The sequence below is a fragment of the Trachemys scripta genome, chromosome 1 (assembly GCF_013100865.1).
Source record: "Trachemys scripta elegans isolate TJP31775 chromosome 1, CAS_Tse_1.0, whole genome shotgun sequence".
Taxonomy (NCBI): Eukaryota; Metazoa; Chordata; order Testudines; family Emydidae; genus Trachemys; species Trachemys scripta.
Window position 1 is genome coordinate 27,843,830 of NC_048298.1, and position 25,728 is coordinate 27,869,557.

The following is a 25,728-nucleotide window of genomic DNA, read 5'->3' on the forward strand; positions in this document are numbered from 1 at the left end:
ATCCCCAAACCCCCGTTCCCCTCCTCACCCTGAGCCCCCTCCCCACCTATCCCCAAACCTCGTACCCCTCCTCACCCTGAGCCCCCTCCCCAAACACCTGTACCCCTCCTCACCCTCAGCAATCTCCCCATCTATCCCCCAGCCCCCATACTATTCCTCACCCTGAGCCCCCTCCCCAGCTATCCCCCAGCCCCGTACCCCTCCTCACCCTGAGCTCCCTCCCCACCTATCCCCCAAATCCCCTTCCCTACCCCAAACCCAAGTCCCTCCTCACCCTGAGCCCTCTGCCCTTGCATCCTGCTGCCCCATGGACCCCTCATCCTGAGCCCTGTGTCGCTGCCTCTCACCCTGAAACTTCTGTATCCCCAACACACCATGTCTCTTTTTCCCACCCTGAGCCCACTATATACCTGACACTTCCATTTCCCTGCTTCTGTCTTCCCCCCACATTGCTTTCTCCTCACCCTATATATCCTGCTGTCTCCCATATCCCTTTCTCAGCCCCTCCCACTCCCTCCACCTGTAACCTTCTTCTCCTTTTCTTAATCCCTTGCCCCTATCTCTTTCTCTTTCTCCAAAGATCCCCTTCTTAGCCCTGGCTAGCTCCCTTCCCCAATATGTCCTCCTTGACCCTAGCCTCCCCTTCCCTACCCCTCCCCCCCCTCCGCCCCGAGCATCAGATTATATCTCCTGCACACCCCTCACCTCATTCTTTTTCCTCCCACATCTTCTTATTGCTCCCATCTTTCAACTTCCTCCTTGTTCCTCTGCGCATTCCCTTCATCCCTGTTTTACCATCTCCCATCTTTCTTGTCTCTCCGCCCCCCCATCCCCTGTCTTAGTGAATGTTTGTGGCTCTTGTAGTTCCCCTTTTACCAAGAATAATAGTCCTAAACACATCTTGCTTGCCTGTTCTCACTGACAATCTCAAAGTGCCTCGCTAATATTAATGAATTGAGCCCCACGTCGCTGTCTGCTGCTGTTGTAATAGTTTTTGTGGTTAAATTCACTGGTACAGTGTTTGCCTGGTGTCGAATCACTGACCTTCTTGTCGGAGTTTGAAGTTGCTGTTACGCATTCCACCTACAGTTTTCAGATTTGACCCTAAAGCCAAGTACATAATAATATTATTTTCATTTTAAAGAAAACTGTGATGAAGAGAAGTCTCAAACTTGCTTCGTAATTATATTGTTTGTTCCTCTCCCATGTGCCTCTATCATTCCCTTTGACATCTTCAGCGTAGTTACAATATTCCAGGCTGTGCACACACACATACGTGGGGCTAAACTGCATAATAACATCCTAGTTCTCGGAAATTGTTTTCTCTGTCCTGTGTCCTGTTTCTTTTGTGACTTGCTTAAAATCTGCAGATTTGAGACCTTAGCTGACTTCCCTTCTGCGCCACCCCCCTCCCTCCCGTACCAGGGGCTGCACAAATCACCTATTTATTTATTTATTTATTAAAGCAAGACTGTTACTTTTTTGTTTAGATGGGGGGTGAATCTTATTTTCAAATTGTGGTGTGGGTTTTGTTAAATACTGTAGTTAACTAAATTTGTGTAGAAAGAAGACAGTAGGGAAGGGTCAGTTCTTTCGCTTCGAGCATAATAAACCTCTGACATGTTTCAGTCTTTGCCAGGTAGACGTCATCCTTCGTCTCCATTCCCTTTATCTAACAGGCTGATGAAGGTAATTTGGCAGTTGCTGATAGGCTGCAGTCTCTTAGAGGTGTGTTTGAAAGAGCACAGATTTAAGACTGTTTGAGTCTTACTGATGAACAATAGCCTGCATAAGTACCTCAGTACTCAAATGCATTATGATTAGTGTGTATGCTGAGTTAGCATGATGCAATTAAATATGTTATTACAGTTAGTGTTTTATCTTGGATTCAGGAAAATAATCTTACTGCAATATTTTGTTTCCATTAAAATTTTATGGAGATGGCTGTGTCTTAAAAAAACCTTTGGCCTTGCTGGTGATGCATCAAGTAATCTGGCAGATCCAGGTCCCTGGTGATGTAAAGCCAACCACTGTTTCTCTCTGCCTATTGCTTCTTCTAGTCTCCATTGTAAGGAACATTTCAGGGGGCAAAGAGGGTTGGGTCAAGATAATCTATGGCTGCAGAATGGCACCTTGTGGCATTGGCTGCTGGACATAAGAGCCGGAAGAATGCTGTAACTTGCACTGGGAGCCAGCTGGCTCCAGGATAAGGAGAATGCAAGTCACGTGAAGTCATATTTGCCCCAGTCTTGTGCCTACTGTAGCAGATGTTGCTCTTTTTTTCTGTGATTTCCGTTTTGTGTGTCAATCCAGTTAATCATTGTCCAAATAGCACCAGGGACATCAAAATGCCCAAGATAGACGACCAGAATTCAATGAGAACTTAATTGTGTTCCTCTGCGTGTCCCCCTTTACAAGTCAGTTTTTTCCAGAGCCCTGAAAGACTAGAGCTACTTCCCTTTTCCGCGCATTTGTTTTCCGTTCCTTCTAATTTTTAGTTCTCTCTCTTTCTTAAATTTAAATACCTTATTTAATACCAAGAGGAATGCAGTTGTCTTTTCAAACTTTACTCACTTTGAGATTCCCTTGTCTGATGAACTTGCTCTGCCCTCTAAAATATTGGAAATGAGAGTAACTCTGTATTCATGTTCTACATCGTGGCTTGTCTTTTCCCACATGTTTATCAGGTTTCCTTAGGCTTTGGGTTCAGGGATGCATAGAATTTTTCAGTCTGTCTTTTTTCTGCTCTGTAAGTGTTGGATATTTGGTAGAATGATCTCAAGTTTCAATCCTTTTGAAAGGGAACTGATGCAGTTCTAGAATTTTTCTCTGAGGCAGTATTGATACTGACTGAAAGGTTAGTACTGATCAAAATATATCCCTGGCAGAGAATGTGTCCATTAGTCATCAAGCAACTCTATGCCTGAAGATTGTGAGATGCTCAGTTCCCCTTGGATAATGTCATAAGAACGGCCATACTGGGCCAGACTAACGGTCCATCTAGCCCAGTATCTGTCTTCTGAGAGTGGCCAGTGCCAGATGCTTCAGAGGCAATGAACAGAACAGGGTAACTTATCGAGTGAGCCATTTCCTGTTGTCAGTCCCAGCTTCTGGTCGTCAGAAGTTTAGGGACACCCAGAGCATGGGGTTGCATCCCTGATCATCTTGGCTAATAGCCATTGATAGACCTATCCTCCATGAAGTTATCTCATTTTTGTTTGAACCCAGTTATACTTTTGGCCTCCACAGCATCCCCTGGCAATGAGTTCTATAGGCTGACTGTGCATTGTGTGAAGAAGTACTTCCTTATGTTTGTTTTAAACTGGCTGCCTATAATTTTTCCTTTTTTGAGATAGGGAGACCAGAACTGCATGCAGTATTCAAGGTGTGGGTGTACCATGGATTTATATAGAGGCATTATGATATTTTCTGTTTATCTATCCCTTACCTAATGGTTGCTAACAGAATGCTGCTGCACGTTGAGCAGATGTTTTCAGAGAACTATTCACAATGACTTCAAGATCTCTTTCTTGAGTGGTAACAGCTAATTTAGACTCCATCAGTTTGTATGTATAGTTGGGATTATGTTTTCCAATGTGAATTACTTTGCATTTATCAACATTGAATTTCATCTGCCATTTTGTTGTATAGTCACCCAATTTTGTGAGACCCCTTTGTAACTCTTCACAGTCTGATTTGGACTTAAATATCTTGAATAATTCTGTATCGTGTTAAAACTTTGCCACCTCACTGTTTACCCCTTTTTCCAGATCACTTATGATTATGTTGAACAGTACTGGTCCCAGTACAGATCCTTGGAGGACCATTGTATTTACCTCTCACCGCTGTGAAAACTGATAATTTATTCCTACCTTTTGTTTCCTATCTTTTAACCAGTTACTGATCCATGAGAGGACCTTCCTTTTTATCCCATGACTTCCTACTTTGCTTAAGAGCCTTTGGTTAGGGACTTTGTCCAAGTACACTATATCCACCGTATCACTCTTGTTCATGCGTTTCTTGATAATTCTATTAGATTAGAATTACCTGAGTTGTGGGCAGGTGACATGTGTGTGCATTTGGTGCACACATGTCACCTGCCACCCCCTCAGATAATTCTAATAGATTGGTGAGGCATGATTTCCCTTTTTCAAAAGCTGTGTTGACTCTTCCCCAACAAATCGTGTTCATCCATGTATCTGATAATTCTGTTCTTTACTATAGTTTCAACCAGTTTGCGGAAAATAGGCATACTGGCCTGTAATTGCCAGGATCACTTCTGGATCCTTTTTTAAAATTGTGGGCATTACAATAGCTGTCCTAAGTCATCTGGTACAGAGGCTGATTTAAGTGATAGATTACATACCACAGTTAATTTTGCAAATTCATATTTGAGTTTCTTCAGAACTCTTAGGTGAATACCATCTGGTCCTGGGGACTTATTACTATCTCTCCGAGCTCTGGTCAAGTGTAGTATCAATTTGTTCCCAAACCACCTTTACTGACATCTCAATCTGGGATGGTTCCTCAGATCTGCCATCTTAAAAGAATGGGTCAGGTGTGGGAATCTCCCTCACATCCTCTGTAGTGATGATAGGTGAAAAGAATTCATTTAGCTTTTCTGCAGTGGCCTTGTCTTCCCTGTGTGTTCCCTTTAGCACCTTGATTGTGTGGTGGCCCCACTGATTGTTTGGTTTGCTTCTGATGTATTTAAAAAAAAATTTTTTTGCTGTTAATTTTTGTCTCTTTTGCTAGTGCTCTTTACGTTCTCTTTTTGGACTGCCTAATTATACTTAACTTGCCAGAGTTTATGCTCCTTTCTATTTTCCTCAATAGGATTTGACGTCCAGTTTTTAAAGGATGTCTTTTTGTCTCTAACTGCCTCTTTTACTCTATTATTTACCCATGGTAGCATTGTTTTGGTCCTCTTACTGTTTTTTTTTTATTTTTATTTGGAGTATACGTATAGTTTGAGCCTCTATTGTGGTGTTTTTAAATGGTGTCCATGCAGCTTTTAGGCATTTCACTCCTGTGATTATTCCTTTAATTTCCATTTAACTAGCCTCCTCATTTTTGTGTAGTTCCTATTTTAAGTTAAATATCTACAAATTTTATCTCTTCATCCTGCCCTGACATGGCATGTTCCTAGTCAATATTGGGATAGTTGCAAGCCTCCATTATTATTAGATTTTTGTTTTTGTAGCCTCTCTAATCTCCCTGAGCATTTCACAGTCACCGTCACCATCCCGATCAGGTGGTCGGCAGTATATTCCTATTGCTATACTCTTACTATTCAAGCATGGAGTTTCCATCCATAGCAATGCTATGATACTGTTTGATTCATTTAAGACTCTTACTATTTTTGACTGTATGCTTTCTTTTTTTCCATATAATGCCACTCCCCCACCAACATGACCTACTCTGTCATTCCTATATGTTTTGTACCCTGGTATTACTGTTCCATCGATTGTCCTTGTTCCACCAAGTTTCTGTGATGCCCATTATATCAGTATACTCATTTAATACCAGGCACTCAAGTTCACCCATCTTAGATTTCATGCATTTGTATACAAGCACTTATAAAATGTGTCACTATTTAGTTGTCTGCCTTCATGTGATGTAATTGAATGGGACTTTTTTTTTTTTTTTTTCATTTGGCTGTCTCTTCAGCTCCTACCTGTACTCTATCAACTTCTATCCTCTCCTCTTTACTAAGATATAGAATATACCCTTTAGTAAATCCTCCCTTAAAGAATATGTTTGCCCGAACTGTGTGCTTCTCTGCATGTGTCGGCTTTCCCCCCAACCCTTAGTTTTAAAATGCCACTATGACCTTTTTATTTTTACATGCTAGTAATCTGGCTAGTACATCCTTCCTATCTAGGCTCCTCTGTTCCCCAAAGGTTCTCCAATTCCTAATAAACCTAAGTCCTTCCTCTGAACATGATCATCTCATCCACACGATGAGATCCTTCAGTTCTGCCTGTCTAACTGGCGCTGTGCATGGCATTGGAACCATTTCAAGAATGCCACTGGACTTTAATCTCCTACCTAGTCACCTAAATTTGGCCTCTAGGGCCTCTTTCCTACCTTTCCCTAGGTCATTGGTACTTAAATGTACCACGACCATCAGCTCCTCCCCAGCACTGCACATACATCCTTCTAGATGTCTTGAGAGGTCTGCAACCTTTGCACCCAGCAGGCAATCCACCATGTAATTCTCCCAGTCATCGCAAACCCAACTATCTATATTTTAATGGTCAAATCCCTGATTACTATTGCCTGCCTCTTCTTAATAACAGGGATCCCCTCCCCTGGAGAGGTATCCTCAGTGTGAGAAGATAACATAACATCATCTGAAGGGATGGTCCCAACTGTGGGATCATTTCCTAGCTTGATGTTCTCCTTCCCCAAGACTTCCATCCTCTTCAATAGCACAGTGGCTGTCAGACTGGGAGTGAGACTGCTCTAATGTGGCCCAGAAGGTCTTGTCTATGTACCTCTGTCTCCCTTAGTTCCCCCAGTTCAGCCACACTTGTCTCAAACCCATACTTATCTCAGAGGGCAACGGAGCTGCTTGCACCAAATGCACACACATGTCACCTGCCCACAACTCAGGTGATCATACATGCTGCATTCAGTCCATTCTGCTGCTGCACTTCTGCCTGCATTATTTTTACTCTTGCAGGTGTTTTGTTTTTTTTTGAGGGGGGCATTTATTACTCTAAGTTTATAGTCTAATAAACATTCTATCCAGCTTTCATGCTCCCTCTCTAAACTCCGTGTCAAAACTCCCCTGTTTGCTGCTCCTGTTCACTATCTCCTCTGGTTGCTTAGGAGCTGGCTGTCAGTGTCTGTGTTCCACAGGTAGGCACTTTGTGCCAGGTACTGTACACTTCTCCCAACGTGTCTACACCCTTTGAAATCTAATGACCAATTTACTTTTTCCTTTCAAAACTGAAATCAGTATGGGTGACTTCTGCAGTGTTTAAGGGCCTGATTCTCGAGGGGCCTTGTATAGCCATTTACATTATGGGCTCAATTCTCTACTAACACTGTAGAGTAATCAGTTGAGTAATACTGGTGTAAATGAGAAGGAAAATCCAGCCCTACCATTCTGATTTGATAGCATCGCAGATGCAAATGACTACACAAAATACAAGGCAGGGGAGAGACTGAAGCCCTGAAAGTGAGAAGGGAACAATCCCGAGATTAAAATGATCAACTGGAAAAATTTACCAGTGCTTTGTTCAGTCTAGTTTTAAATGCATTTGACTTCCATTCTTTTTCTTTGAAGGCTATTGCTCATTGTATCAGTTCTTATCCTTAGCAAATTTCTCCTGATATTCAGCCCACATTTTCCTTTTGATTAATGCATCCCACCCTTTTTGATATTATTGTACCAGCAGCCCTAGGCCCTGGTCTTGCGAAGACTTGCACACGCACAGGAGTAGTCCCATATGAATTGCAGTTATGCATGTGCATAGACCTTTGCAGAACTGAGGCTTTAAAGATAAACTCCAAATCCTCTAAAAAAGGGTTAATGTCCTTTATGCTCTTTTATGATGTATAAAGACTGCTTAAATCAGTGGTTCTCAATCCACAGCCTGCAGGCCGCTTGCAGCCCAATCAGCACACAGCTGCGACCCTTGTGACATTCTCATGGCCATACAGTGTATATATATTGTAAAAAGCAAGAGAGAGTCCTGTGGCACCTTTAAGACTAACATGTATTGGAGCATAAGCTTTCGTGGGTGAATGCCCACTTCATCGGATGCATCTTAAAGGTGCCACAGGACTCTCTGTTGCTTTTTACAGATCCAGACTAACACGGCTACCCCTCTGATACTATATATATTGTATGGATGTGGCCCTCATAACACAGAGAGTAGCATATGCGGTCCAGAACGGTAAATAGGTTGAGAACCACTAGCTTAAATTCTTCTGTCAGTTTCCTCCTGCCACTCCTCTTTCCCTCTTGGAAGTATCATATACTCTCTTCCTTGTGTGGGTCTCTCTGTGCAGCAATGTTTGTTTGTGTTGAGGCACTGTAAAACTGTAGAAATATTTGTAGTGCTAGCACAGAGAAACCACAGTAATTCCAGTGTGTTCAGTGTTCTCAGTGCTTGTATCCCTGGGGAAGGATTTGCCCGGTAATTTTTATTGGAACCTATAAAATACTCTCCAAATAGTACAGTTCAGGAAAAAGAACAATGCATCTTTTCATATATATCGTTAATAGTTTTTATTAGGCCTGTCGATTAATCGCAGTTAACTCACGTGATTAACTCAATTAATTGCAATTAATTGCACTGTTAAACAATAGAATACCAATTGAAATGTATTAAATATTTTTGGATGTTTTTCTACATTTTCAAATATATTGATTTCTATTACAACACAGTGTTCACTTAACATTATTTTTTTTTATTACTAATATTTGCACTGTAAAAATGAGAGACAAAAGAAATAGTATTTTTCAATTCACCTCACACAAGTACTGTAGTGCAAGTTCTTTATTGTGGAAGTGTAACTTACAAATGTAGATTTTTGTTTGTTTGTTACATAACTGCACTCAAAAACAAAGCAATGTAAAACTTTAGAGCCTACAAGTCCACTCAGTCCTACTTCTTGTTCAGCCAATCATTAAGACAAACAAGTTTATTTACATTTACAGGAGATAATGCTGCCCGCTTCTTGTTTACAATGTCACCTGAAAGTGAGAACAGGCGTTCGCAAGGTATTTACGTGCCAGATATGCTAAACATTTGGATGCCCCTTCATGCTTCGGCCACCGTTTCAGAGGACATGCTTCCATGCTGATGATGCTCGTTTAAAAAAAAGTGTGTTAATTACATTTGTGACTGAACGCCTTTGGGGAGAATTGTATGTCTCCTGTTCTGTTTTACCTGCATTCTGCCATATATTTCATGTTATAGAAGTCTCAGATGATGACTCAGCACATGTTTGTTTTAAGAGTGCTTTCATAGCAGATTTGACAAAATGCAAAGAAGGTACCAATGTGAGATTTCTAAAAATAGCTACAGCACTCAACCCAAGGTATAAGAATCTGAAGTGCCTTCCAAAATCTGATTGGAACGGGGTGTGGAGCATGCTTTTTAGAAGTCTTAAAAGAGCAACTCTCCGATGCAGAAACTACAGGGATTGGTCCTGCTTTGAGCAGGGGGTTGGACTAGATGGCCTCCTGAGCTCCCTTCCAACCCTGATATTCTATGCTCTATACAGAACCTGAACCATCAAAAAAATGAAAATCAACCTTCTGCTGGTGGCATCTGACTCAGATAATGAAAATGAACATACGTTTGTCTGGTCTGCTTTGGATTGTTTTCAAGCAAAACCCTTCAGCAGCACGGATGCATGTCCCCTGGAGTAGTGGTTGAAGCATGAAGGGACGTATGACTCTTTAGCGCATCTGGCATGTAAATATCTTGTGACTCCAACTACAACAGTGCCATGCGAACGCCTTTTCTCACTTTCAGGTGACATTGTAAACAAGAAGCGGGCAGCATTATCTCCTGCAAACTTGTTTGTCTGAGCGATAGGCTGAAGTAGGACTGAGTGGAGTTGTAGGCTCTAAAGTTTTACTTTATTTTTGAATGCAGGTTTTTTTTATATAATTCTACATTTGTAAGTTCAACTTTCATGATAAAGAGATTGCACTACAGTACTTGTATTAGATGAATTGACAAATACTATTTCTTGTTTTTTACTGTGAAAATATTTGTCTTCAAAAATATAAGGTGAGCATTGTACACTTTGCATTCTGTGTTGTAATTGAAATCAATATATTTGAAAATGTAGAAAACATCAAAAAGATTTAAATAATGGTATTCTATTAAGAGCGCGATTAATTGTGCGATTAATTTTTTTTAATCGCTTGACAGCCCTACTTTTTATTCTTCTATAGTTGTAATAATGACCAGTTAGCAAGGAATTAATTCACAGTATCTCCCTACCTTTATTTGCACTCACTAGAAAAATGTCGTGTTTATAGTAAAGGAGGTAGTCACAACATGTATTAAGTTGTAATTAGCTAAAATTGAATGGTTGCTTTCCCCTGCCTTACACCCCCCCCCCCCCCCCCCAGCATTGCGCACTCTAGCCTTTTCTCTCTATCTCTGCTTGCTCTACTCCCACCGCCGTCTCCAACCTGGATTAGCAAATTTCTGGGCATTGCAGAAAGCGGATCCGCATTGTAACTCAGGCAAAAGGCACAGTAAGGGCAGCAGCTTCATTGGGGCTTCACTTGTCTAATGGGCATGTGCATATGACCATTAAGACAATAGTAGGAGGGTGAGCATGTGCAGAAGCAAAAAGGGCATGTTTGGAGGGTGGGCAGATTCTGCTGTTACACCGGCCTTGTACCTCTCAGCACTAAAGATTTTCATGCACGTGTAACTTTGTAACTTCAAGTTGTTTATGGGCATGGATGCATTGCTGATAAACTAAATAGCTACACAGATAATGACTTGTTTGGGATTCCTTTTTTTTTTTTTTCTTTCAGAAACTCGCTTCACAATACCTAAGACCTCAAGAGAGACAAAGGGTCAAGGTAAGACAATCTGTCTGCTGGTATTTTTTGGATACTATAAACATCTATGGTGTTTTTAAAATATTGTGTGTTAGATTGTCTGATATGTAATATATTCTTCTCCAGCACTCCCCTCCCTCCCCCACAACCTGCTTCATCCACTGTCCCCTTCCAGCACCACTCCCACCCTATTTCATTCCCCTTTACACCTGACTTTCACTAACAATCCCCTTGTCTTCCACCCATCTTCACTCTCCAGACCTGCTTCAGTCTCTCCTCCTTCCCCTCTCCTCTTCCCACTTACTTGTTGGCATCCTCATCTCTCTGGCCTGCAAACCGTCTCGCACCACTGACCTGCTCCAGCAACTCTCCAGTCTCCACTGACCAGCTTCAGTAACCCTTCCTCCACTCTCAACCTGCATAAATTATGCTATAGGCATTTCAGGAAAACTCAGAACTAGGGACAGAGTCAGGGCAGCATCTTTATTGTCCCAATGGGCATATGCACATAATTTGCATGAGACTTTTGGGGCAGTCTCAGGACGTGTATTTGGATTCTGTTCTTTCTTTTTAGTACCTCACTCCACCTTATCTAAGAACAGCAAGACAGTCATCAGGACAAGGTAAGACAACTTGTGTGCTACGGGTTTGTGAGAGTTAATTCAGAAGTGTAGGCATATTTGGAAGTTGATTCATTGTGACCTGTGTTAGAATTTGGTGTGCAGTTTTCAGGCACGTGTCATGGGCAGTGAAAACAAATGGCTTTACTTCTGTGAGCACAAAAAGATGTGCCGGTATGAGTATCCAGAATATACAAGTTTGGGGGGAAAAAAAAAAGGCTTATTTTGACTTCCTTCAAGGAGATTTTGTCAACGAATAATTTTTAGTTGCACATTGAATGAATTGTACTGCTTTTTCACTAGTAGTGATCAAGTTATTGACAGGATGATTCTTTCTTTAGCATACAGTACAAATCTGCCTTAGCTGAACATGGGAGGCTATGAGCAGTGTGGAATCCCTCTGAATCCTACGCAGCATGTTAGACATTCTCCATTAGTTAAGGCACTGACTTTGATTCACTGTCAGAAGTTTGCCCCCTCCCACTTGCCACCCCCGACTGCCCCCCTCAGAATCCCCGGCCCATGCAACCTCCCCGCTCCTTGTCCCATGACCGCCCCTCCCGGGACCCCCCCACCCCTAACTGCCCCCCAGGGATCCTACCCCATATCCAACCCCCCCCTCTCCTGACTGCCTGACCCCTATCCACACCCCCACCCCCTGATAGGCCCCCTGGGACTCCGTCACCTATCCAACCGCTCCCTGTCCCCTGACTGCCCCCTGGGACTCCCTGCCCCTTATCCAATCCCCTGCTCCCTGCCCCCTTACCATGCCGCTCAGAGCACCAGGACTGGCAGCCATGCTCCCCAGCTGGAGCCAGCCACTCCACCACACAGTCTAGAGCACTGGGGCAAGCCGGTGGCTCTCGCAGCTGCGCTGCCCAGCAGGAGCTTGCAGCCCTGCCGCCCAGAGCACTGGCGGCATGGTGAGCTGAGGCTGCGGGGGAGGAGGGACAGCATGGGAGGGGCTGGAGGCTAGCCTCCCTGGCTGGGAGCTCAAGGGCCGGGCAGGACGGTCCCACAGGCTGGATGTGGCGCACGGGCTGTAGTTTGCCCACCTCTGATCTAAGATGACCCCCTGCATAACATGGCCCATGGAATTTATTCCTATAATGGGTCAGTTTTAGGGCTGAAGCTGGATTGTTGGTATCTCTTAATTGGAACAATTTATTCTCAATATAGAGTGAATATATGAAGGAGGAAGTGGGGGAATCTGCTGAAGATGAGGCGACTGAATCGGAAGAAGACCCTGAATTTGGTGAAAGAGTTGGATGCCTTTCCAAAGGTTCCTGAGAGCTATGTAGAGACTTCAACAAGTGGTGGAACAGGTAAGCCTTACTGAGACCCTGGTGATGCCTGGCCTGATTAATGTGGTGATTCTCTTTAGTGCATTTTGGTAGTAAATGTTTCATTTGGGGGAAGACATGGGTATCAGTTTACAAATGTGGATTTGAAAGAAATATACTGTGCTGTAGCTAATCCCTTTCAGATGATGGCTCAATTTGTTTCTCTTGCTGTTGGACAAAATGCATGAACCTGTCAAATGGGAAATTCTGTCCAGTAGTTAAGAATCAAGCAGATGTAAGGGTATATGTGCACCTATGACATACATTAACAAAATGAGCTTTCGAGGTTATGAATTTACCTTCACCCCACAAACATACTGTGCATAGTTTCTAAATGGAATACAATTGAAGTATACTGCAGCTACACTAAAATAAGACCATCTATTGTGTCCCTCCTTCCAAAGCCCTCACTTGTGGAGTTCCACAAGGGTTGGTCCTTTTCCCTATCCTGTTCAACATATATACGAAGCCATGAGGTGAGATTGTGAAACAGCATGGACTGAAATACCAGCGATACACAACTGATATCCAACTCTATATCACTTTTAACATCAGATGCAAAAAGAATCATCTTCCTAACTATCCTCTCTGGAAGATTGAGGTGATTGTTAGCAGGGTGAGGGAAGCACTCAATAATTCTGTAATATCCCCGCCACTGAAGGTATTTGTGCAGACTACAGCCTCAGTGTTCACCTGGGCTTCTCTCAAATAGCTAAAGCTGCAAGAAACACCAGTTCTGTCTATAGGTGTCAGACCAGGCCAAAGTCATGGTTCTAACTGGCGATGCACAGCATGTGCCTCCGGATGAACCTCCGACATCTTTACTGTATTTCTGTGTGCATGCACAATAGCATGACTTTATGCACAATTTCACAGTCCCAATGAGGAGATGTGCATAACTTTGGAGATGTGCAATGCTCATCTTGGATTAGAAATTGACCATTAATCCAGTTTTTGGTGCTTTCTAATGTGTTCTTTTGCTCACTCAAACACAGATAAGGTGGGCTGACTTTTGTGCATCTGTAATTGTTACAAAAAGAAGAAGCTGGCAGCCTTGTATTGGATTGTTATGCACAAGTGACTTATGCAGGGTACCTCTTCTTATTGAATGAGTGGTGCCTCTTATTCCCCTTATTTGTTTTTCTTGGCTGAGACTAGAAGCAAACATCTGTGATATGCAAGCCCAGGTTCTATAAGCCTGATTGGCACCAAGACATTTTGTGCCCCCTAGGCATTTCTTGGCCCAGTCGTAACCATTTTAAATTAGAGAAAGGTAAATGGGGTCTGCCACAGTTCAGGGCAACTGCCTCTCTATTCCCCCTCCATAGTCCCTCAAGGGCATCCATGCTAGGCTCCCAGCTCTTCAACTGACACTTCTCTTTAGCAGACAGCTGCATCTGTCTCCCTGCAGACTGCAGTTTTTCCAGGCTGCATAGTTCCCTGCCTATTCTGTGGTATTCCCAGCAAGCCAGACTGCCTAAACAGGCCAGCATCTGCACTTTGTTGCCTCTCCAGAGGCTATATGAACAGCGTAAATGCCAGCAGTTGTATGTTACCACCCATCTCTTTTTAAGCAAGCTCATGTATTCTTAAGGGGAAAGCATTACAGAGAAAACATAAATATTAAAGCACCTACACACATTCTAAAAAGCTTATTAGAGATCACCCAACTCTGACCTCAGGCTCTGATAGGTGTCAGCCTTTCCACAAGGATTGGGGCCCTGCCTGGGGCAGAAGGTCCTGTCCATTTGCTGGCCCAGAAAGGAGGTCCAGAGTCACTTTAAACTCAGGCTATTTATCCAAAAGTCTCTTCTTTGTCTGTTGGTCTGTGGAGAATCCAGTTTTAACTGGTATATCTGAGCTTCCCAGGAGCTGGTGCCTCGCTGTGGCGGTTGCAACCTTGCTAATTTGCCTTAATCACCACCCACTGCTTGTAGTTCCTGGAGGAGTTGTGCATGGAGTAGAACACAATCATACATAAACCATTCATTTAAAACAATGGACCTAAAGCTACTTAAACTTAATTCAATAAGGTCTCCCAAGGATATACAGGAAATGATCATATATGTTACAGGGTAATGCTGCAAACATCAGGATTTACTTTTTATTTAGGCTATTTTAACTAAAGGACATTTTCTATGTGAATACTGAAAATCCCAACAGGTTCTGTGTTTAGCACTCTGTGCTGTCATTGTGATAGAGCTGGATTTGATTTTCAGGCCCTGTGAATGGTGATGAATGTATTGTACACACAGTATGATAAGCCTTTGAGCAGTGGGCGGAGCACCTGGATACCATGATGATGGGACACTTCTATAAATAAGTAGCTGGGACGCTCATCTTGCTCTGCGGTTATCTTTGTATTTGAGACAGGATCAGCAATGATGGACTTAAGTCCACCCAGCGCCCCTTATTAATGGAAAGTTATCATGTGGCCTCCTTGAAGTGGAGGGGGAGAATTTTTATGGACTCTATGAAATGTTCTCTGAGGACACAGCTCATCATACCCAAAAGATATTTTTGGATTGGGACTTTCAGTATCTTTGTTCTTCCTATGTAAATGCGAAAATCGTACAGTTGATGATGTGTTTCTAAGAGAATTTTTGCACTTATGGCTTATTTGTGATAAATATAGTTAAGACCTCAACTCAATAAATTCATTTATCTGCACAAAAATACCTTCCTTAAGTATTAAATTCTTCGTATTGTCTCTTTCTTGTAAACACCAGCAATAAATAACATTTCCTCACTAGCTGATCCTTTTTCTTTTTGATTTCAGTTTCTTTAATAGCATTTACAGCTATGGCTTTATTAACCATAATGGAGTTTATGGTGTATCGAGACACGTGGATGAAATATGAATATGAAGTAGACAAGGATTTTACTAGGTAACTTTTATTCCTTAGAATTTCGTTTAAATTTAAGTTGTCTGCATTTCATCAGCTGTTCTGAAAAAGAATGGATTTAAAATGTTCTTGCTACTCCTAAGCAATTACAGTTTGAAATTAAAATGGAAACAGATGATTTATTTTTTGGTTTGTTGTTTAATATGCTGGGGCCAGGTTCAGTAAGAAAAAGAAACACAACTGCCTTCCATGAAGAGGGAAGAGACTTGCTTACAATCCAGCAACGTTTTGGATGTAATCTCAGCCAGATCTAACCCTTAAACCCAAGGTGCTGTTCTGGCACTCTTTCAGCATTTTTATCAGTATGTTGCTTGTTTTGCTTCTGAGTGCAGTTCATAGTATTGAAGATTAATTTTAAAGCAATTAGCTGTCGGTGACTGGGCTATCTGAAGGTTTCCTGTCATGTTACTACATATCATGACAGCAGAGGTTGGCTAGAGATACTCTTGCTGTCAGTTCCATGTGCTTGCCTGATTTTTCTGAGGTGCGATGTGCTCACAACTCCACTTGAAGTCAGTGGGAGCTGAAGGTGGTCAGCGCCTTTGAAGATTAGGCTTTGTGTATTTAAAGCCTGTAACCCAATTCACAGATGCAACATACATTTTTGAAAATTGGCTTAAAGTGGTGATTGTGTTATGTCAAAAGTTCAAAGACCTATTTTACTCAGAAAAAAGTCTATAATAGATTTAAGTGAGATGCATGCAAAACTCAGGTTTTGCCCCTCAAAGAAAAATCCATTTGAACAGACTGATATCCTCCTATTGCACACAGTTACATAGCCTTTGGCTCCTTCGACAAAGTGTCTCTTAAGTTTGGCTGAAAAGCTATGTTGGGTGAGTGTAGCAAACCTTCCCTTTTTAAACTGTGCAACCTGCATCTTGAGCATATATTGGTGAGGAGGTTTCTTTGCAAAGTCACTGAGCCTGCCTGTGCCTCCGTTTTCCATCAGTAAAATGGGATTAATAGCACATACTCACCTCACAAGGATGTTCTGAGGATAAACACATTAAATATTGTGAGGTGCTCAACTATTACAGAGATAGCGGTATATAAGTATCTCGGATAGGTAGAAGGAATAGTCCTGATTCATATGACTTTTTGCTGCTTGAAAAGTCCTGCTTTTAAAAGTGGCTGTACTTTGGTGTTTGAAAAGTCCTAGTTACAAAAACAGAAGTCTGTATCAAAGGCAATAGCATTTTCTGGCAGCTGGATCCCAATTTGGGTCAGACAGAGCAGCTGTTGAATTGTGATCATGGAGGATTCTCATGGAAATGAAATAAAAACCTGCTCCTGCAGACATAGTCGCCGACTTCCTCTTTTCCCAAGGGGTGCTTGACCCCTACCTCGTCTTTTCCTGCTCCTACCTGCCTCTTCCCGCCCCTCCTCCTGCCTCCACCTGCCCCCGCTCCTCCTCCACCCCCACCTGCACCTCCTGCACGCCGCTGAACAGCTGATCCGTGGCGCGTGGAGGAGTTGATTGGCGGAGCTGTCAGTGGGTGCTGAGCTGAGCACCCACTATTTTTTTTTTCCATGGCTGCTCCAGGGCTCGAGCACCCACAGAGTTGGTGCCTATGCCTGGAGATGATAAAACCAGAAGTAGATGTTCAAATCCTTGCATAGGGTTTTAGCTTTGTGACCCCCCATGTGCCTCCCATTCCATTAAATTCATTGGGAGCTGTGTGCTACTACAGTTTCATGAAAATATACTTCAAAATATTACTGACAATGGAGATTCTGATTTTCTGCAACCATTGGGCCTTTATAAGAGGTAGCTAAACTCCTGAACCAGTCATATTTCATTCATTTTGCTATAAAACTAGTTCTTCCCTTGCCACTTGTCTTATATTAAAGGCTTAAATGGTGAATAGACACTGGGTGACTTTCTAAACTAGTCACTAAACCTCTCTGCCTAAGCTTCCCTAAATCTTAAATGGGAATAGTATTTAGCTGTACTGGTATTCATTTTGCCTTTGGAGTGCATTTCTGTATGTATTCTCACATAGTTATTTTGTCTTGGCATCTGTACTAAATTTAATTAATATTGCAAATTTTTGTTTTTTGTCTTCCAGTAAATTAAGAATCAATATAGATATTACTGTTGCCATGAAGTGTCAATGTAAGTATTCCATCAGCATGATAGTGTTGATGGTTGTGGTTTTTAAAAAAATTGGTACACCTCTACCCCGATATGTGACCCGATATAACACGAATTTGGATATAACGCGGTAAAGCAGCGCTCTGGGGGGGCGGGACTGCACACTCCAGCGGATCAAAGCAAGTTCGATATAACACGGTTTCACCTATAACACAGTAAGATTTTTTTGGCTCCCAAGGACAGCGTTCTATCGGGGTAGAGGTGTATTGCTCTCAGATTAAAAATAACATGCTTATGTTAACTTGTTCAGACACCTTGGATGTTGGTTTTGGCTGTCCAGAAAGAGGGTATGATTGTTCCAGATTTTTTTGAGCAATAATATGTAGCTTATTCTTGAGTCACAGGATTGGGCATAGTTAACAGAGAGAGAGAGGAGCAATTTATCGAAGTAGTAAGTCAGGCAGATCATAAACTTGCTCTGCTGTTTGGTGGCATTTACAACAAAACTAAGACAGGAGAGGGGGTCAGTTTCCTGCTGAGGTTGGCCACATTCAGTCAGTGCCTTCATAATTGTTAAACGCAGGTTTGCAGCTTTTTTTAACAAGCAGTGGGTAATTAAACTACATTTCTCTACACTGTGTTTTTTGGTTATCCTTGATTGACAGGGAAAACTGTTTTTCCTAGCCAGATTGTTGGTGTTAAAGTTTTGTCTACATTCTGTGTTGAATCCCTCTTTTCATGGGTCTTTAACTCAGCTATAATATTTTTAGATTGTGTGATGCTGAAGTTTGTCTCATAATTGTTTGATTTACAAGTACCCCATCCCCTACTCTCATGGGTTATTTTAAATTTGTTAATCTGCCACAAGAGTAGCAGCTAGGAACTCTCTGAAATCTAAACCTGGCTCTGAAACAGACTCTGTTAAAACCCCTCTGCCTCACTCCTGCTATATGATAAAAGGGTACAATACTTAGTTATCTCATAAGGCTGTTATGACAATTACTGTTTGTCATGCTCTTTGGAGATGCAAAGTGCTAAATAAGAGCTAAATATTATCAGTATGCTTTTTTGAGTTAGTATTATACCAATCTATCTTCCCATGTGTTTTCCTTCTTGAAAAAAAAATCAAATAGCTTAGTCTCTCTGTGGACTAGTGTCATTTAGATTTGATAACTGCGTTTATGTAAATAGAAGAGATTTAAGTTTGCACTGATCAATTTGTGTGTGTGTGTAAATGTGCATAAATATGTGTATACAGAGCTACAATAATTAGTTAATATAATATTTTGTTCAGTACTTACTGTTTAAGAAGAGCAGTAAATGAGCTTCTCTGAAAGTGATACATTACTGAGAAATGATGCTTCTAAAACTGTCTCTGTCCCCTTCTCTCTCTCTGCCCTGTGTCTATGATGTTTTGGTGGTGTTTGGTTTGTTGTTAGGTGGATTTAAAAGTTTTTTCAGTCCTGAGTTTCTTGCCAGCTTTTTTCCTTTACTGGTATGGACTTGCATCCCCTTAATAAAGAATAGATTTTCTCACCTTAATTAGTATCTGCTGTTTTACTGATAGGTTTGAAGAGATGTTGTCAAACTTGATTTCTGCTGGATATTTTTTGTTTTTATTCATATCTATCTTTTCTTTTAATATTTTCTATTTTGTTTTGTTTTTTGAAACAGACGTGGGGGCTGATGTTTTGGATTTAGCAGAAACAATGGTTGCCTCTGCAGATGGTTTAGTTTATGAACCAGTAAGTTTATTCCATTTTCTTTATAAAGATGGTGCTCTTTATTAGCTGTGACGTGCCTTTTCATTTTGGCTAAACTGTACCTCCAAAAATACTATCCAGTCCTGAAGTTGGACCAATACAGAGTCACATTGAAGTCTATTATGCTCCACATGGTCACAAAGGTTTGTCCAGGCAAAACTGGTTTCAGGATTGGCTGTGTGAACTTAAGATACTCACACTAGAAAGAAATGCTGTCCAGAAATGCACTTTCATTGTGAGCATGGAATTATGTTTTCTGCATGCTCGCTCATTGGTAGTGTGCAAATTTAAGTCTATAACTAAGAAAACTACAGCAGATTCCCTGTTCTTGGGTCCGCATTCATGAATAGATTGGAATATTCTATAGCTATTAAATTACATCACCATTAGGTAGCAAGAGTGTTTCTATTGCTGAATTATAACAGCTAACAACTGGCTCTATATTAATTTTCCTGTCAATTAGATAAATGAGGAACTCTCAGTGGCAGCTTTGCTTGATTTTGCTTTGTATTTCTGTAAAGAGAGAGTAAAATGTGAAAATGTTTTCTGTTGTCTTCTCCCCCAGTTTAGGTTATTCTTTTAATGTTGGTTCCTTGAGTTTGCTTTTTCATTTTGGGCTTTTTACATTTTTCTCTGAAGTGGTTCAACAGACTACCTCATAGACTATTATTTCTTTTTCAAGTATCACTGTGTGTGCACCTGTGCATGTGATGGTCATTATTGTGGTATCTTCTTATCAGGGTGGATAAAAATCAATGATTTTTTTTTTAAAGCTTTTACCGCAAAGCATTTTATAAAAAAAATCCAATCTAAAGGTAGTTTTAATTAAGATACATAATAGCCCAAAGATATCTCATCATGGAATAGGTATTATAAATTCTAACTCTATAATATGAGACAATATAGTCATGTAATGTTTAAGAAAAGTTTTGTAAATGAGTTTCAATAGTTCGTGGATTAGGGACCCAATCTTATGGAGTTCCAGGGGCTTCTGTATAGATAATTTAGGTTAAATCTTTCTATTGTTGTGGAAAAAGTTACCCACGCATTATTTTGATTAGAGACTTAAGCCTGAGGCCCGTTTATTGCAATACATACCAACGCGTTGGGGGTAGCAGTTAGAAACCACTTCCCGATTTGGAGTACACTTTGCCTTCTTAAAGCCGAAAACTGCAAACATATTACAAGTTGCACATTATGTATAAAAATAGGAGAGTTAGGGTTTTTTTGCCCTTTTTGGCACCCCTTTTGCAATTTTTTTGGAATAGGGTGCTATTTGAGTGGAGGGCATTTTGGTGGTTTTTGATACTGGCATTGTTTTGCTTTATTTGGGGTGCCTATTATGCAAGTGTTCCAGTCAGGGTGCAGTTTACAGAAAGGAAATTTATGAATTTGGAGAAAGAGGGGTTTAGGGGCACTTAAATGAGAGGCATGATTGGTTGCTTTTTTAACTATAACCTTATTTATTACTTTACACAAGCGGTTATTATATTTTGCCAGCCGTAAACACACACGCTATTATTATTGCTGCTGAGGCTTTTTGTTCTGTTTTTTCTTGGCCTTCCCGTCCCTCCTCTGATCATAACCCTTGACTGTCACTGACAGGGAGCACAACACTTAGTTTGGTTCAGGCTTGTGGCCTGCAGGGTGGGCCTATGTCGATCTAAGGCTTAAACTAATAGGGCTGGCTAGATTTTTTTTTTTCCACAATCTCCCTCCTCTGATGCCGCGAAGGCATCACCAAGATTAATTTTCGCGTGGTATATAGGGCAGTAGTTATTGTTGGACCCGGAGGCAGATTGTGAACTGGCCAGCTTGGGAATGCCGAGATTGGTGCCGGCCTGTTTAAGGGAGTTGATGCTAGGGGTACTGACACTGAGTGGGCTTACAACCTCCGCCCGATCCCCCATTGCATACCGCACCTCCCTGAAACCAGCTTTGGTTTTTTTGGGCTGGGTGATGGGGAAGAGCAGGGTTTGAGGAAGGGGCGGGGGGTTTTAGACAGAAAACAACCAATCATGCCTCTCGTTTAAGGGCCCCTAAACCCCCCTTTCTCCAAGTGCATAAACTCCCTTTCTGTAAACTGCACCCTGACTGGAACACTTGCATAATAGGCACCCCAAATAAAGCAAAACAATGCCAGTATCAAAAACCACCAAAATGCCCTCCACTTAAACTAATAGGGCTGGCTAGATTTTTGGTTCTTTGGTCACAAACAATGCTGCAAATGTATCCAAGGTGAGAAGAAATTATTTAGAAGAGAGTCCCAAGCTAATAACATACGGTTGCAGTGCTCATTTGATGCACCTCCTAGCCAAAGACTTAAGTGTTCCAGAAATAAAGGCTAATGTTGTTGAAATTGCAAAATACTTCTGAACAACTACTTTGCAGCAGATGCTCTGAAAAAAGTGGGAGGAACCAAGCTAACTCTCCCACAAGACGTGCGATGGAACTCAGTAGTGGACTGTTTTGAGCACTATATCAAGAACTGGCCTAATTTGATGACAGTTTGTGAACGAAATCATGAAAAAATAGATGGCACAGTCACAGCCAAAGTTCTCAACATTGGGCTTAAGAGAAATGTTGAACACATGCAGAGTACCCTGAAGCCTATTTCTGTAGCCTTGAACAAAATGAAGGGAAAAGGCTGTTCTATTGCTGATGCTGTTGAAATTTGGAAGAAACTGAGTGAGATCTTAAAAAGAGAAATATGCAATGACAGAGTTAAATTACAAGCATTAAAAAAATGAATAGGACAAGCGCTATCTCCAGCTCATTTTCTTGCAAATATTCTCTATACTCGGTACCAGGGTCAAACCTTAACTGCTGAAGAAGAGGAGTTGGCTATGACATGGACATCCAGCAATCATCCCTCCATAATGCCAACTATAATAAACTTCAGAGCTAAGGATGAACCATAAATCACTTTAAAAATGTATAGTGTGTACCTTCTAAAAATGAAACCTATATCTATCACCGAGTTGTGAAGAATATGTATTAAGGTTATAACAACCAACAAGAATGCACTTTTATGTAGAAATCCATGATTAAATCGAGTCTTCCTGACTAGTGAGTTAAATCAAATCCACCCTGCTTCTTACCTTTCAATTGAGCAGACAGTGATGCATCTGGATATAAGATCTGCTTGATGCTGTTTCTTCAAGTCATTGAGTCCTATAGCAATTATATGCTGCTTCCCTGAAGCAGCCTGTGGGTGTGTCTACACAGCAACTAGACACTCATAGCTAGCCCGTGCCAGCCGTCTCGGGATCGCAGGGCTCGGGCTGCAGAGCTGTTTCGTTGCTTTGTAGACTTCCCATCTTGGGCTGGAGCCAGGGCTCTTCCACCCTGTAAAGTGGGAGGCTCCCAGAGCTCAGACTGCAGCCCAAGCCTGGAAGTCTACACAGCAGTCAAACAGCCCCGCAACCTGAGCCCTGGGAGCCCGAGTCAGCTGGCACGGGACAGCCATGGGTTTTTCTTTGCTGTGTAGACTTACAGGGTATGTCTAACGGCAAGTCAGTACAGTGGGCCTGAGTGAATGGGGTTAAATACCTTGTCCCCTGGGAATATATGCTGCATCACAATTGTCTGTTTAGTTGCAGATTGGTTAATTAAGCCCATTAAGTAGTTGTCTGTTATTTCTTGGAGACTGTTCAGTTTACAGTAGCTGAGGAAATGCATATGCCATTATTGAACCTTTTCACTTCACTGATAATTCTGTGCCATGAACAACTTGCAAATATTTGATTTTATGAGCCATATTTTCAGAGCTTAATATAAAACAAATGTGGAAGTGTTATGCCATCAATTAGATGTGTAATCAAAGCAGTACACTTAGCAGTGAAATGTATGGTGACAGTTGTATCCTTTGTAAACAGTGTAAGTTCCTGTGTTTTGAGCCATATCCCTAAAAATGGGGGATTGGAGAAGGAGGACATAGTCTTGGGCCCACTAGGGGCTGCTGTGATAATTGGGCCTGCAAATTCACTCTGATGGTGGCTCAACTGTGAAAAGTGAGTGAGAGTTCATAAGATGACACAATGACTTATAAAAATAAATGTTGATGGGGGGGAAAAATAGGAAAGGGAGACAGACTGAATTAACCCAAACAAAAAGGCCTACATATAATTCAAGGACCATGTTTACCAAACATGATCTTAACAAGAAAATGGGGGTCTGGAACTCAGTGAACCAAAATTGGTGTGTCAAAACTAGGCCTAATTGGTGGACGATATAATGAGAAGATGGGCTGTTCCTCCCACCATTCCCTTTGTGGGTCCTGAAAGAGAGAATCTTTATGAAAGAATAGACGGAGGCTACTGGAGTGAGCTCTACCATCATGACTGCCACCCCCACTGTCTTCTGGGACCCCAGGTCTCTTTTGTCCTAATCCTAAGAGATGTCCCGCCTAGACCAGGACAGGGACAGGGACCCAGATGACACCGCCACCTCTACCAGCTCCAGTTGAATCCCAAACAGCACCTGGGATGTAAGACATGGTCACAGAAGCCCCCAGCCCCTCCCGGGCGCCACCACATTATGTATTATTTTCCTTCCCAACCTTATTTCTTCTCTTTCCTATCGCTCTCCTTTTTCCTTCTGTCTAACAAGAGTCTCTTAGCTGGCCGAGACCGTATATTTTGCAACACTGTCAGCCTGTGACCAGAAAGAAGCAGCTAAAAGAAATACCCTAAACAGCCCAATGCTGGTTTGAGTTTGCCAGGTCTCAGAGTAGCTAATAAGACCATGTGCCGTGTCTGTTTTTTCCAGCAATGAGGTTGCAAGTGAAAGTCAACATCCGAGACAGAAACCACATTTTCAGTCTTTGCTCTTCTCTCCCGTTTTGTGTGTTTTTGCCTTGTTTTGTCTTCTAGGAAATGGGGTCTAACTTTAACAGCTGCAGCAACAATAGGTCCAGCCCATCTCAACTAACTTCTTCTCTCTTCACCAAAAGGACTGTTATTACCATCTAATAGACTGTAAAAATTCTCTCCAGCTAAAGGGAAAGGAAACAAGGGATGTTGTTAAAATGAAAGCCTTATTTAATACTTTACGTTTCAGATGCTTTAACTGTTTTTCCTTCTTTGCTGTATCTGTAATAAAAGGTTAAAATGATGTTCAATGGTGTGTTTGCCATGGGAAAAAGTAGGGTGAGGTTTCAATATACCAAATGCTGAGCCTTGTTTAACACTGTTCAGTGTTGGACAGTGACTGCTTTTGCTTCTTTTATTTTTAAACTATAGTTGCTGACTTTTGAACTATGTATAGTTATAAAAATCTGTCTCATAGCTCCACATTGTTAGGATTAACTACTGGAAGGCTAAAATTTAAAGTCTACTTTGGATTTCCTGTATATGGGCCACATTAGATAAATCTTTTAGTACAAAATAAAACATTATTGTTAAATCACCCTCATTTTTTCCTCATCTAAATTTTGTGGAGAGAACTTTGGTAGGGTGGAGTCATTGGTATTGCTTTCTGGTTATGTGTTACTATGTGTCGTCTTCTTCTTTGTTGCAGGTAATATTTGATCTCACTCCCCAGCAAAGAGAGTGGCAGAGGTAATAGATAATTCTAAAGCACTGATGTGAATGCATGTAGGTTGGACAGTGATAAGTCTGCTTTTCTTTTGTCCCTGGAAATAGCTAAGGGAATATGCTCTGAGTATACCTAAGTCATGTTTAAAAACAAAAAAACAAAAAATCCAACCATGTGTTACCTTGCACAGGTACTGCCCATAATAGTGCAGTACACACCCGTTGAAACTGAAGCTCATTTATTTTTTCTCTGGCTTTTTAGAGCTGGCCAGTCAGCATTCAGTGTCTTCACCATGAAAGAGTACTCTTTCATTTTTTAAAATATAAAACTATTTGATCTATCAGTCCTTGTAATAAACCAGTCCTGTCGCATTTTATCTAGTTTAATTCCATGTGTGGTAGTTTTGATTCTCTTTATAAACTCATTTGCCATGTTTAGATGTATGTCAGTGTCACTAAACCAAAATAACTCGCCACCTTCAGCAGTTGAATTGATTACTGTTAGCACTTAAAGTTTATTGTTGTTCTCTCCTTCCTCCAATAACTCTTCGATGCAGCTGGGGTGAGGGTGAGAGGAAATGCTCCAGTATACTGTATAACACATGGTCTCCAAAGTGGGGTGCACAAGAGGATCCTTGGGGGTGCGCAGCAGGAGGAGCGCTCCACCCCCCCCCTTTGAGCGCCTTTTTTTTTTTTTTTTTTTGCTTTGGCAAAAATGGTAGAGCTGGCACGGCAGGGGGTGTGTGCTCAAAATTTTTTTACTGATAGGGGTGCGCGATCAAAAAAGTTTGGAGACTGGTATAATACAACAGTAAGCAGACAAGTGCATATGTGCTTTAATGCGAGACCCTGGAGACTGCATGCAGTGCTTTGTTTAGTATGAATTTAGGCATTGGGTTCATTCTTATTTGT

General features: G+C 41.6%; 1 protein-coding gene across 1 annotated transcript in view; it reads left to right on the top strand.

Moving 5' to 3' along the window:
• Positions 1-25,728, top strand: part of ERGIC2 (ERGIC and golgi 2) — a 52,749-nt gene that overhangs the window by 10,498 nt on the left and 16,523 nt on the right. Inside the window, exons 2-8 of the mRNA XM_034766867.1 lie at positions 10,526-10,573; positions 11,127-11,175; positions 12,352-12,497; positions 15,295-15,403; positions 17,491-17,537; positions 19,191-19,261; positions 24,800-24,840. Of these exons, the coding sequence (XP_034622758.1) occupies positions 12,392-12,497; positions 15,295-15,403; positions 17,491-17,537; positions 19,191-19,261; positions 24,800-24,840 (374 nt within the window). The 5' untranslated portion in view covers positions 10,526-10,573; positions 11,127-11,175; positions 12,352-12,391. The remainder of the gene's footprint in view (positions 1-10,525; positions 10,574-11,126; positions 11,176-12,351; positions 12,498-15,294; positions 15,404-17,490; positions 17,538-19,190; positions 19,262-24,799; positions 24,841-25,728) is intronic.